Source organism: Eretmochelys imbricata, chromosome 11, assembly GCF_965152235.1.
Source record: "Eretmochelys imbricata isolate rEreImb1 chromosome 11, rEreImb1.hap1, whole genome shotgun sequence".
Classification (NCBI taxonomy): Eukaryota; Metazoa; Chordata; order Testudines; family Cheloniidae; genus Eretmochelys; species Eretmochelys imbricata.
The window spans coordinates 42,621,252-42,634,377 of NC_135582.1; the positions used below are offsets into that span (position 1 = coordinate 42,621,252).

General features: G+C 39.7%; 1 protein-coding gene across 1 annotated transcript in view; it reads right to left on the reverse strand.

Moving 5' to 3' along the window:
- CHN1 (chimerin 1) overlaps positions 1–13,126 on the reverse strand; it is a 155,653-nt gene that overhangs the window by 92,608 nt on the left and 49,919 nt on the right. Inside the window, exons 4-5 of the mRNA XM_077829933.1 lie at positions 5,213–5,244; positions 3,890–4,003 (exon numbers count right to left, since the gene is read on the reverse strand). Of these exons, the coding sequence (XP_077686059.1) occupies positions 3,890–4,003; positions 5,213–5,244 (146 nt within the window). The remainder of the gene's footprint in view (positions 1–3,889; positions 4,004–5,212; positions 5,245–13,126) is intronic.

Consider the following 13,126-nt stretch of genomic DNA (forward strand, 5'->3'; position numbering starts at 1 on the left):
TACAGACAGCAATCATATCCTTTGTCAGCCTTCTTTTTGCTAGATTAAGCAAGCTAAGCTCTTCCATCTCCACTCATAAAATAGGCACTCCATTCTCCTCATCATCCTAGCAGCTCTTCTCTGCGCCCGTTACAATTTAAATTAATCTTTCTTGAACACAGGTGACCAGAATTATACACAGTATTCCAGATGAGGTCTTACCAGTGCCTTGTACAATGGAATTAATACTTTATCTTTACTGGAAAGGCCTTGCCTGATACCTCCCAAGATCACTTTTGCCTTTTTTCACAGCTGCATCACGGCGGCTCATAGTCATCCTGTGATCAAGACACACACCCAGGTCTCTCTCCTCCTCTGTCACTTCCAACTGATGATCCCCCAGTTTGTAGCAGAAATTCTTATTGTGAGCCCCTAAGAGCCAATTCCTTATCCACCTTACAATATGCGTACTAATCTATATCTTCCCTAATTTAGCCAATAATTTCCGATGTGGTACCATATCAGATGCTTTACTGAAGTCCAAGTGTATTAGATCTACTGTACTTCCCTTATCTCAAAAATCAGTTATTTTCTCAAAGAAGAAAATCATGTTAGGCTGATATGATCTACCTTTGGTAAACCCATGTCACATTACATCCCCTTTACCTCTATGAATTTAATTATTCTTTCCTTCACAATGTGTGCTGAAACCTTGCATACTATTGAGGTCAGACTAACAGATCAGTAATTGCCCGGATCATGTTTTTCCTCTCTCTAAAATATAGGTACAATCTGTTACCCTGGGAAAAAATTACTCATTTTCAAATTAAATAAGCCACACCAAGAATCATCATGCAAGGTGCCCAGCAACATCAGCACCTGCTGGTCAAAGGCACTGTGTGTTTTGCCGGAGCAGGAACAAAATTCAGTGACAGAATCTCTCTCTCTTTAGATCAGCCATTCAAACAAGGCTTGCAACAGTTTGTTCAGTTTTGAATGTATTTTTATTACAGGGGAGTGGCTGGAAGGAGTCATTAGACCATGAAAAATAATAATACCGCTGTATTCACACATGTGAATCAATTTAAATGTCAATTCATGTTCCTGTTAGAATCATATTACTGCAGAGAAAAATATCTTACTGCAGTCTATTTTTTAAAATGTAAATACAGTAATTTTTTCTAAGAAAACGCATTCACCCCAGTGTATTATTACAGGATATCAATATTTCAACCATATGTCTATTTTTGTTGTACAACATGTTCATTAATTGCTATTGCTCTTCCAGATGTCCAGCATGTCCTAAAGATAAACATTTGCTGGATAAGTTTCTTTGTGAGACCTGTGGGCATTTACGGATATTTTAACATATTTTTTTCAGGTTGGTATCCTATATTTGCTCCAGAGGAACTGCAATTCATCAGTTGGACTTTTGTAGAGAACAGCAGTAGGTTACAAATTTTGGAAGCAAAGTGTCTCTCTGTTTCTTGCTAGAATGTTTAAAAATCTGATATCAGAAGACAGAATGTCTGGAGAACAGTTTTTGTGTGTCTTTGTTTTAAATACCCACTAACTGACTCACTAGTTAACATACCCAAATAACCCTTAAAATTCCTGCCTTTTGGAGGGGGACAATGCAAAAATGACTAACCAAAGACTCACAGTTTTTTGGGCCAGGAGTTTTTTTGTGATGTGATAACTCACATTTCACACTGTTTTCTACTGTGTGTATTATTTTATTCTTATGAGCTCACAAGAACATGGCTAGGCAGAGATTGCAATTCAAAAGTTTCCTGTTCTTTAGAGAGCAGGAGTCTCATCAACTTGGATCTATTATCAGTTTGTTTGCAAGAACAAAGATGACAAGGACAGGGAAGGATGGAGCAAACTGTACATTGTATGTTTGTGCTGTATGCGTGATTATGCACGGCAGCAAACAGCATTATTTGTTGGCTTGTTTCACTGAAGAGCAGAGATTATGAAATGGTTGCAGTTCTTGTTATAGAATTGTAATGCTAAAAAAACCACCCACAACATACAGTGGGACAGATTAAAAAAACAACAGAGGATCAAATTTTAGGACACTCTGCGTCTCTCAGTCCCTTTTAATATGTACGGTACTTGCAAAATGGACATGTCAGGTGTATCATCAGATTAGGGTGACCAGACATCCTGATTTTATAGGGACAGTCCCGATATTTGGGACTTTTTTTTTAATATGGGCTCCTATTACGCCTCAGACCGTCCCAATTTTTCACACTTGCTATCTGGTCACACTACATCAGATATACAGGTCAGAATTAGGGGGAAATCTTGTCTCCTTCTTTGTGGGTTTGGAGGGCTCTTTTTCAATAGTAATAGTGACATTTGGTGCCATGGAGTGACGGGAGCCAGGTTTGGAAAGACCATGTGGGAAATGCATAACCTAGCTTTGTCAAGGCTTCCTATACACTGTGTCTGTTTAGAGTGGTTGGAAGTAATGCAAGGGCAGAAACAGAGGCTCCATCGCTAAAAATATTCAGGTCTGGCTGGTGGGTCTCACCGACTTGCTCCCTATCTGACTGCCATATTTGGGGTCAGGACAGCATGTTCCTCCAGGTCAGACTGGCAGACCATCTACCATCAATACAGCTGGTATCCAGGAAAATGTAAGCCCATAATCCATGCTGCTCTCTATTCCCCTCTGTGAAATATGGGATGCAAGACTCAACATAACTAAGGGGCTAATTCTGCAACCTTTCCTCACACTGCATAGCGCTTGCTCATCTGAGCAGTCCCATTGAGTAGTGCTTACTATCGGCCTCAATGTGAGTACAGTTTACAGTACTGGACCCAAAGCTACTAAAGAAGTAAAGGGAAAACACTTTACAGTACCGTACAGTGAAATTAATTAAAACTCAGATTTGTAAGATTTGTTTTTCTCTTATTAGCTTCAGAAGCCTTTCAGCTGTACAGTGATAATGAGAAAAACGATGTGTGACCACTGATATGGAAAAGCTGGTGCTGATATGGGAAAGCATACGCCTGCTTTTAATATGAGTAGTCTTACTGAAGGATTACTCGTGTGCTTAAAGTTAAGCATATACTTAAATGTTTTCCTGGATCTGGTCTATACTCAGTTAAACTATGTAGAACTGAAGAGTCAATTCATTTCACATACTATCTCTGAGAACAATAAAATGACAAAGCTAAAAAATTGTAAAAGTCATTCTGTAACTATTTCAGTTAGCAAACAATCTGTCTGAGTTTTCATAGCTGTATAGAGGTGGTGGCATGCATTCACACCCAGTTGGCACACAACTGTTCAAGGATAGACACTAGTTCACAGGCCAGATTAGACTGGCACACAGGCTGTATGAGTAGTTTCATGAGTCACTGGAGGACAACCAGCTACTCTCCTACAACAGGTCACCAATCTTGATCCTACTGGGATTTGGGAAGTAGGCGGGCGAAACCCGTCCATTGCTAAAGGATTCCCCACAGCCTAAGAGGGAGATCCACAGGACCTGGATACCAAATAAATACAAAGTTGGGTTTAGTCACATGGGATCACAAAGGAACTATCTAATTCTTCTCCATCTCCATTTTCAATATCCAGATGTGGCATCTATGGACACAACTGAAGGGCAATGGGAAAAGAGAGAAGGAGGGAAAATCTATAGTAAAATAAAACCAATCGGCCAAAGACAGTTATCCCAGTATTTCAAACCCAAGACATTAATCTCACACTGAAAGATTTAAAGTACTTTGAAGATACTGAACAGTAACCCGGCCACAAAAATACAATGTCATTAAATGGTCACTATTACAAAAAATTCTCTAAAGGAATTAAATAATAGTTCATCTTAACACCATAATGAGATAGTCACAAACATTCTATAACTTTTAAAATAAAATGGTAATTACCAACCTTAATGCCAAAGTGTAGGTTCCTGGTTGCCGTTGGCTTTCACGAATGAGATAACTTCCCTCTGCAACACTTAATAATTGGTCGGCTTCTTCTCTTGAGATCATACCATGGAATCTAACAAACAACACTCATTTTTATTAGCAATCAAAGCTGTTTCAAAACACACTGTTTTTCAATCTTAGACCACACCTTTGTTTGTTTTTAAGGAAAAAGAAAAAGAAAACAAAAACCCATGGCTTTTTAAAACAAGCTTCCATAAAAACTACAGTAATTAGCAGGAACCTATTCATTATGTTAATTTCTCTCTCTGCTTGGCATTTGGCCAGCATGATTATTTGCGGCTGGTAGGCTTTAGCCGTCAAAATCACTTAACGGACAGCATGGGAAGAACACTCTTTCATTACAGAACAAGTGCATTCTTTTCATAACATGGATATCTTACATTAGTTTAATAGACGAGTGTCCATGTCACCCATTAGCTTAATATTCTATGCTAGGGGTACTCACACTTTCCAATACAGAGGGACAGTTTGCTAGTTTGCCAGGGGCTCAAGTGATCCATTTAATCTGACTAATAATCTGCATAAGAAAGTGCACAATTTACATACACTGATACCAAAATAAACACAAACATACAATATTTTTGCTTAATGCAGTGAAATGGAGGACAGGGAAATACAAATGATAATGTGAATTTTTAATAGCATTTGGCATTTCAAATGGCCCCAAAGAGAGTTTTACACACACACACACACACACACTCACACTCATTGCAGCACCTCCATCTTTGGGGTGGAAAGAGCCAACCACCCCTGTGAAGCACAGCAGCACTCTACTTTCTCAGATAATGCAGAACTGAAGAATACCGTATCCATCTGACACTGCAGGGGTGATGTGAGGTGGGCAAAATGCCATACCCAAATTAGAGTTTGCAGGGAAGCAAGAGTAGTGTGATTAAGTGGAGCAAAGTTCTTTGCTGCACATGCCCAACGAGCAGACTGGCAGAAACAGGGCAGAGCAGAATTTCACAGTGATCACTCAAGATGTACACATCAAAATGTAATGCGTGACCTTGACAAGGTCCCACATACAGTATGCTGAACAGCCAAGAGAGTAGGCTACTGCAGAGTCACCACTTTGCAAGGCAAAATGTCCTGCAAATTAAAACCATTAGCAGAGCTAGCCCCACATTCCTGTGGTGTTAAACACAGAGAGGAGATGAAAAGGCCATGGGGTGCACTTGCAGCACCTTTACTCAACACTGAACATGAGCTGACACCCACTCACATTAGACTCAGTGATTCACAGCAGCACATTACTTACTCTCTTCCATAATATTTGGGTCTGTTCTCTACCTATTGAAAAAACAAACAACATTTTAAATATTTTACTTGCAGAAGAAACGCCACATAATGAACACCTTGTATAAAACAACTTTTTAAAAAATAGGAGAGAACATATGGTGTATCTGAAGGGAAAGGACAAGAATCACTCAGCACTACATTACTTTTCCAGTGGGTACAGCGTAAGAAGACACATTGAAAGGTCCAACACTACACTCTGAAACAATCTAAACACAACCTGAGGAAACACCCTATTTAAATGCTGAAATGGAGCGTCTCTTGAAACCACGTGCATGCTGGTGCTTTTCTAAGCCACATAAGTAACTTTGTCCAACTACTATATGCCCAAATTGCAAATTTTAAAAAAATGATACATGCCATTTTTTCTTGGCATTAGTGCGTGTGATAATCTAGAAACACATTTTTTAAAAATCTTCAATTTACAAGTCATCTTGCTCTTCTAAAGTTTCTTGAAGTGTTGCGTGCACTGTTAAACCACTGCCGTATTTCACCTGAGAGGTGGCTACATTTCAGTGGTAAGTGAAATGTTATTATACAAGTCTTGCGTTTCTTGTGCACCCAAAACTTTCATATTTGTGTATTACAATAGCACCTAGAGGCCCCACCAATATGAAGACCCTTTTGGACTAGTTGCTGTACAAGCATACAGTACGAGACAGTCTCTGCCCCAAACAGTTGACAATCTAAACGTGCATCCCAATGCAGTGCCTTAACCCCAAGACCATCATTCCTCTGACTATAGAACTGGGAAATCCTTTGGGCTTAGAATTCAACAGTTATGCAACCTTAACCAGAGCAGTCACTGATGATCCAGCTATAATCAAGCACAAAATATTCACAGTATATTTCTGCTTCAGTTTCATCCTCACATCTTTTCAGGGAAATGTCAAGCAAACTAAAATAAATATTTCACCCTTGTTGTTGAGATGCCATTTAAATGGCATCTTTAAATGTCTGAGATGTCAAATATTAAATATGATGCAGAGTCTAGCAACAACAATACTTCCACAGTCACAGGAAATAAAGAGCTATTCTGATGGTTGATCAGTTTAGAAAATCAGTGTTCATTATTGAAGTGATCAATAATGTTTTAAAGTGTGCACTTTATAATCATTGGTGCATATATATTAATTTAGATGTAGAATACAGCTTATAATGGAAGAAACAAGAGTTGACTTATGTAACCACAGTCTTGCGACTTGCTTTATACCTCTGACTAGATTACAACAGAAAGCCTGTATTACTAGAGAAGCAAAATTAGGCCTCTATTCTGCAAAGAAATGCTTGACTTTAATCATGCAAGTAGCCCCCTTGATCTGAGTTGGACTACTCACATGCCTAAAGGCAAACACATGCATAAAACTTTGTAGGATGAGGTACTAATTTCCCTCCTCCTGCCAGGCAAACCACTTCATTTTATACTTTCGGAGCAATATGAAAGTAGAGAAGATGAAAGCATTAAACACACACACACAGAGAAATACTGTGCATAAAAACTCTGTATAAGTAACTTAAAAAAATTTAGATACCTGTCATGGGATTAATGGCCAACATGGCACTCCAAGAAAATATCCAAATCACAATAAAATCTGAGTGTGCAAACAAGATGAGAATGTGAAGTGGCAGAAGATTAGTGCAAACTGTCAAAGCAAAACTCAGCTGGAGAGTAACTACAGGCACTCAGACTGGGTGTGGGACTTTACTTTGCTGGATGATAAATTAAAAGGACAAATTACCACTGCTCTGAACCTGGGCCTGGCTGCCCTCACTCCTTCAAAACTGTTCCATCCACTTTTCTTCATTTAGGCTGTAAGCTCTTTGGACAGGGGCTACCTTTCACTGAGTAAAAAGAAAAGGAGTACTTGTGGCACCTTAGAGACTAACCAGTTTATTTGAGCACAAGCTTGTGCTCAAATAAATTGGTTAGTCTCTAAGGTGCCACAAGGACTCCTTTTCTTTTTGCGAATACAGACTAACGCGGCTGCTACTCTGAAATCTTTCACTGAGTGTTTGTACAGCATCTAGCACAATGGGAACCCATTCAGGACTGGAGATAAACTGAGCCCACCTAATTTACATGCCTGTTTCTTTATAACCTCCCATGTTGTCTCATTACCCCATCCTATTGTATTGGTTTTTTGTTGTTTATTTTGAGTGTATTCAATTAGGGCCTGACCCAACTCCCACTGAAATCAATGGGAGTCTTTCCATTGACTTTAGCAGCAGCTGGATTGTGCCTTTGGAAGAGAGTTGATTTGTATGTATTACTGTACTATTGTAGGCCAAGAATATAATGCAGGTCAGGAAATTATATGCCTCTTATTTTCTGCAATGTTTACTATGAGTATTATCATAAAGGTTTCCCCACAGGCATATCTCTTTAGTCAGCACGTAGCATTTTTCATAATTTAGTTGATATTGCCATTAAGTGCATCAGAACTGGCAGCACTGTTTGACCTTGCCATGATCTTTTGCAAAGTTTCTTTTGATACCACAAAGTTCCTGAAACACTATTTCTCTGAGTCACCACGTATGTCATCCTGGTCAATACAGATCCGTGGATAGGTAAAGTTAGCTGACAAAGTAACTATACAGATTTGGTAAGTTTAACCCTCCTTTTTGCTCTCCACGATGGAGTTTCATGATGCTTATTCTCACTCTTCTCAACCCTCATGTAAAGGAGCAAAATCATGCTTTCCAAGATTGGAGCCACTTACTTTCTGAGATGAAATATGGATATTGCCATAATAAAATGAAGCAGCTGAAGGAGAAGGATCATTTTAATTAAATCTATTCTTGCTAGAAAGGTCAGTCCAACTGTGCCCCATCTCTGCATAATGTCTTTTGCTTTTTGCAGTATTTCTGGGCCACTTAATTGAAAATTTTATTTAACATGAGGCATAAGATGTGTCCCCCACGACTTCATTTTTTCTTGCATCCAAGTAAATGTCAGTGCTAAATTTCCTTGAGTTTCAGAAATTTTTCAGAGTAGTTTGTAAATTGCCTTATCATTTCAATAATCATAGCAATGGTTTGTACAGGGTTCATAAAAGTTGATTCTTGTATTAGCAAAGACTTTTTATGTCAGTTCTATATCTAGGCAAAAAATTTTGGCCAGCATTTTTTTCCTCCAAAAAATGCAGCTTTGGGAAGACTGAAACATTCTGCAAATACGTGTCGATTTTGACAATTTGTTTTAGTCAAAAATGAAAAAAAGAAAAAACTTCAGAAATGTTTAAATGAATCATATAATAAAAAAGAAACATTTCAGTGTCTTGGGCTACATCAGCAAGAGTATTTTGGCATGATGCATAAGAATGAGGTGGGATGGGGATGCTCTGGAGCAGGGACTTGAACCAAGGTCTCCCACATCTTAGGTGAGTGTCCTGGGTGATGGAGTATGCTGGGGATGGGGGTCTCTCAATGTCTTCTGTTGAAGCTGTCCCACTTTGTAAAAATAATTAAATATTCACTGAAGCAGGGACTGGAATCCAGGTGTCCCCTGCCGACGTGAGTGTCCTAACCATCAGGCTACAGGGGATTCTGGGATGGAGGTCTCTCAGTTTCTGCTATTGAAGCTGTTCCACTTTCTATAAAATACTTGAATAGTCATTGGGCCAGAAAGAGAATGTGGGAATGACATGATAGGTTCGAAACGCTTTTTTCAATGTGCTGGAAATTCTGGACTTTTTTTTCCCCCGTTTGACCCAAACAGAATTTATTTTATTTTTTGGAACTGCCAGTGAACTGAAAAATCAGTTATTCTCACAGTTCTAATTAGTACTTTTTTTTTTAAAGTCAGCATTTACCCACAGTTACTACTCTGTGGTATGAGAGATAGCACACTTTCCCCTGTACTTAGAATGGAAAATAACAGTGGTACCCATGTGGTATTTGTTGTCAATTATTATTATTATTTGTACTGTAGTAGTGCCCAGAGAGCCCAGGAAGGACTTAGGCCCCATTGTGCTAGGCACTGTAACACACAAGTCACTATGGTCCTGCTCTGGTTTTGTTTCTATATTTTCCCCTAAACTATGGTGTGTGGCTAATAAAACTGAAGTGGGTGAATAGATAAATGGTGTAGACCTGGCATGCGCCTCACACTTGACCGTAAATAAATAAATTTGTTAGTCTCTAAGGTGCCACAAGTACTCCTTGTTCTTTTTGCTCATACAGACTAACACGGCTACCATTCTGACACTTGACTGTGTCATTCTGAAATGTCCTCAGTGCCTTGGGAAGTCACCTAGGGTGAAGCTCATTCATATGAACTCATCTTGAAGATTAAATTTAACAACTTACATTAAATACCCCCATTCAGTGTGATCAAATGCTTCTTAGCTACCCATAGAGGCTGCTTTGACAAGGGTATTTAGATATGCTGCTCAATCAGGCTTGTTAGCCATTAGCACGAGATTAGGATGGAGTCTTATTATGAGGCGAAAAAGGGCAGTAATTTTAATTAACTCAATCATTTGGCTGGCTTGATATCCTTTCACATATGATTATTTTAAATTCATTGTGAGGTGCCCTGCTGTGACAGCAAGGGGCACCCTGAAGACGGATTCTAACTATACATATATATTCATGCGCACACACACACAGCCCAGAGAGGCAACCACAGTATGCTTTGGACAATGCACCGACATTTCATATTATAATCACAGTATGAATCTGATGTAGAATTCAAAGATCCTTAAGTATTTACAGCACTAACTCACAATGCTATTTTCACTCACTCACAATGCTATAGTGTTAACTGCCTCAGCTGTGCTGCATCATCACATAACCAAAAAACCAAGGGCTGATTCTCCAGTCCTTTATCCTGACATTACCCATTGACCTCAGCAGAGTTAGAGTGGATAGTTGGAGTATTTTAGTACCATTTTCAAGTTACTGGGTTATTTGCTGGTAATGTCTCTCTACATTATCTCTTGTAGCAGCATGTGCCTTTGCACCTTGAATAAACATTATTTATGGTGTGATTTCCAATTACTCTTTGGCAAGTACCTTTTTCCTTAATCATCCTGCTTATTTCAACAAGAGGAATAACATAATTAATATCATACCAAATTACATATTACTCCCTCCCCCTAATCTCTGATGTTCTTTGGACTAGGATTCTCTTCCTAATATTCATAAAATTACTTATACAACAGAACTATTCAATTACTAAGAAGATTCTGCTCCCCGCTCCCTCACTCATGGCTGCTAATAGAAACCCAGCTGAGAAAGAGCAGATCAAAGCTCAGCACTAGCAGGAGGAGCTTAGACCATAGAAAAAGGATAAACACGTTTCTACTCACTGAATATATTTTCACTTCAGCTGTGGCTCAGCTGCACAGTATGTTCAGTACTTGTAATGAAAAACATTGTTATGGGCAAGTTTCAGAGTAGCAGCCATGTTAGTCTGTATTTGCAAAAAGAAAAGGAGTACTTGTGGCACCCTAGAGACTAAAAAATTTATTTGAGCATAAGCTTTCGTGAGCTACAGATCACTTCATCCAATGAAGTACTCCTTTTCTTTTTGTGAATACAGACTAACACGGCTGCTACTCTGAAACCTTGTGTTACGAATGTTCACAAGTGATTGTACAAACACTCATCTCTGTTGAGTCTGACAGACTTTACAAGTACAGGATTAAACCCGGAGACTTTTCTAGATACTATATAGTAAACAGACTCCAAGGAGAGACTGCTGAATTGGAATTAATTTGCAAACTGGATACAATTAACTTAGGCTTGACTAAAGACTGGGAGTAGATGTGTCATTACAGAAAGTAAAACTCTTTCCCCTTGTTTATTTCCCCTCCTACTGCTCTTGTAAACTGCTGGAAATGGCCCACCTTGATTATCACTACAAAAGGGTCCCGCCCCCAGCCCCGCTCTCCTGCTGGTAATAGCTCACCTTTCCTGATCACTCTTGTTACAGTCTGTATGGTAACTCCCATTGTTTCATGTTCTCTGTGTACATAAAATCTCTCTTTTCCACTTCACCATCCGATGAAGTGAGCTGTAGCTCACAAAAGCTTATGCTCTAATAAATTTGTTAGTCTCTAAGGTGCCAAAAGTAGCCCTTTTCTTTTTACGGATACAGACTAACACGGCTGTTACTCTGAAATCTATATTAAACCTATAGTCTCTAAGGTGCCACAAGTACTCCTTTTCTTTTTATAGTAAACCTACATACCCTCTAGAACTTGCATCAGTAATTCAAGGTTAGCACTGCTCAGTTCCAGCCTATTTCTTCCTAAAATAACCACGAATTGCAATTTGCCACCTGTACAATAACTTATAAAATGTTAAAACTAATGTGTAAACTCAATGATACTGCAAAGATATACATACATCTTGGGATGAGAAAATTAAGTAAAGGTAAATTGTAATTGAAGTGGCAGCATCTGGATGCCTGAAGATCTCCCCAGTATGAATTGGCCTGATCTTGTCCGATTTTAAAAATAATGCAAGTATGGATCTGATTAGAATTTGAATGAATGACCAGCTGGTGTTCTAGGCTTGTTCTACTACTGCAATTGAAACAGATGCCAAAATGTTTATCTATAGTATATGACTTAATATCTTTTATATCTTGCCTTGGCAGTCTAGTGGTATTGCTAATATGATAAAGGAGATCTTTGCATGACTCCTGCTCATGATCTCTCATTTCCCAGGGCATTAATCGTTAACAGAAACACCAGCCTGCAGCCAAATTGGCATGTGCTGTGCTCCTGAGAGATCTATTAGGCTAGAGCTCCTCTGTATTATTATAGGTAACGCTCCACTATGGGGAAAAAAGTCCATGAAGCATACATGTTGTGCACCAAACTGCAGTCATTATTTTATTTTCTATAAGGCCTCTTCATGCAGTTCCAGCTGCACTATTCCTGCATACTTTGTATTTCTCTGTTTATTTAAGAAGGGAAGTTTATCCTGAAAGCTACACATATCAATAGTAAAGTTGAGACGCTGACTACACAAAAATTAGGACATGTATAGTTCAGGTTCCCATACTGTCTAGGTACCTGAGTGGCACCCATTATCATAGTATCCATATTCATTACAATACGGTCTTTCGTTACACCAACAGACAATGCCGGGCAATGTAAGATACAGCTCATCAAAATAAATAAATGTAACAGTCTACACTATTAGCCTGCCAAGAGTGCTTTATAGTCTTAAAATGTATATACACTGGATGCATTTCACCCACCACTGAAACACAGGAACCTTTGGGGAGGAAAGCAGCAGTTATTTCTTGACACCTACCAACAGTACACAACAGTTTAGGGCAGTATAACGGTGCAGAACCACCGCCGCGGTACCTCTTACTAGTTGTGCTGGGAATTAGCTCTCTTGGACCACCAGGGCACCTTTTACTAGCGATGTCTTGCTCGTCATCCCTTCCACTTCCTCCACCGTCTCCACCATCTGAACCCGCAGTGCTCCCGGACCGCGGTGTCCTCCGACTGTGCCCCAACCCGCTGTCTCCCCACTTTCGGGGGACAGGCAGTCCTCAGTCCTTCCACTAGCCTCAGCAGCCAACTAAAGTTTCTAGTCCAGCCCCTGACTTCAGGTGCAAACTGCAGTCTGAATTTAGGCCACTCTCCTCATTGGCAAGTATGGGTAAAGAGCGGGAGGGACCCAGGCCTGCCTGCTATTCTGGGTCTTTGCCCAGGGACCCTATAGCTGGCAGCCACTTACTGCCCCTCCTCCTATTCCTGCTGCCTACTTTCCCTGGGCCACTTCCCCTGTAGCCCTAGCACCTTCCCTGCCCTGCTTCAGGGCCTCAGTCTGGCCATGGTGGGCCAAGAGCTCCCCTATTGCTCCATTATTCTGCCCAGCACTGTAATAGCTACAGTGCTCCTCAGCA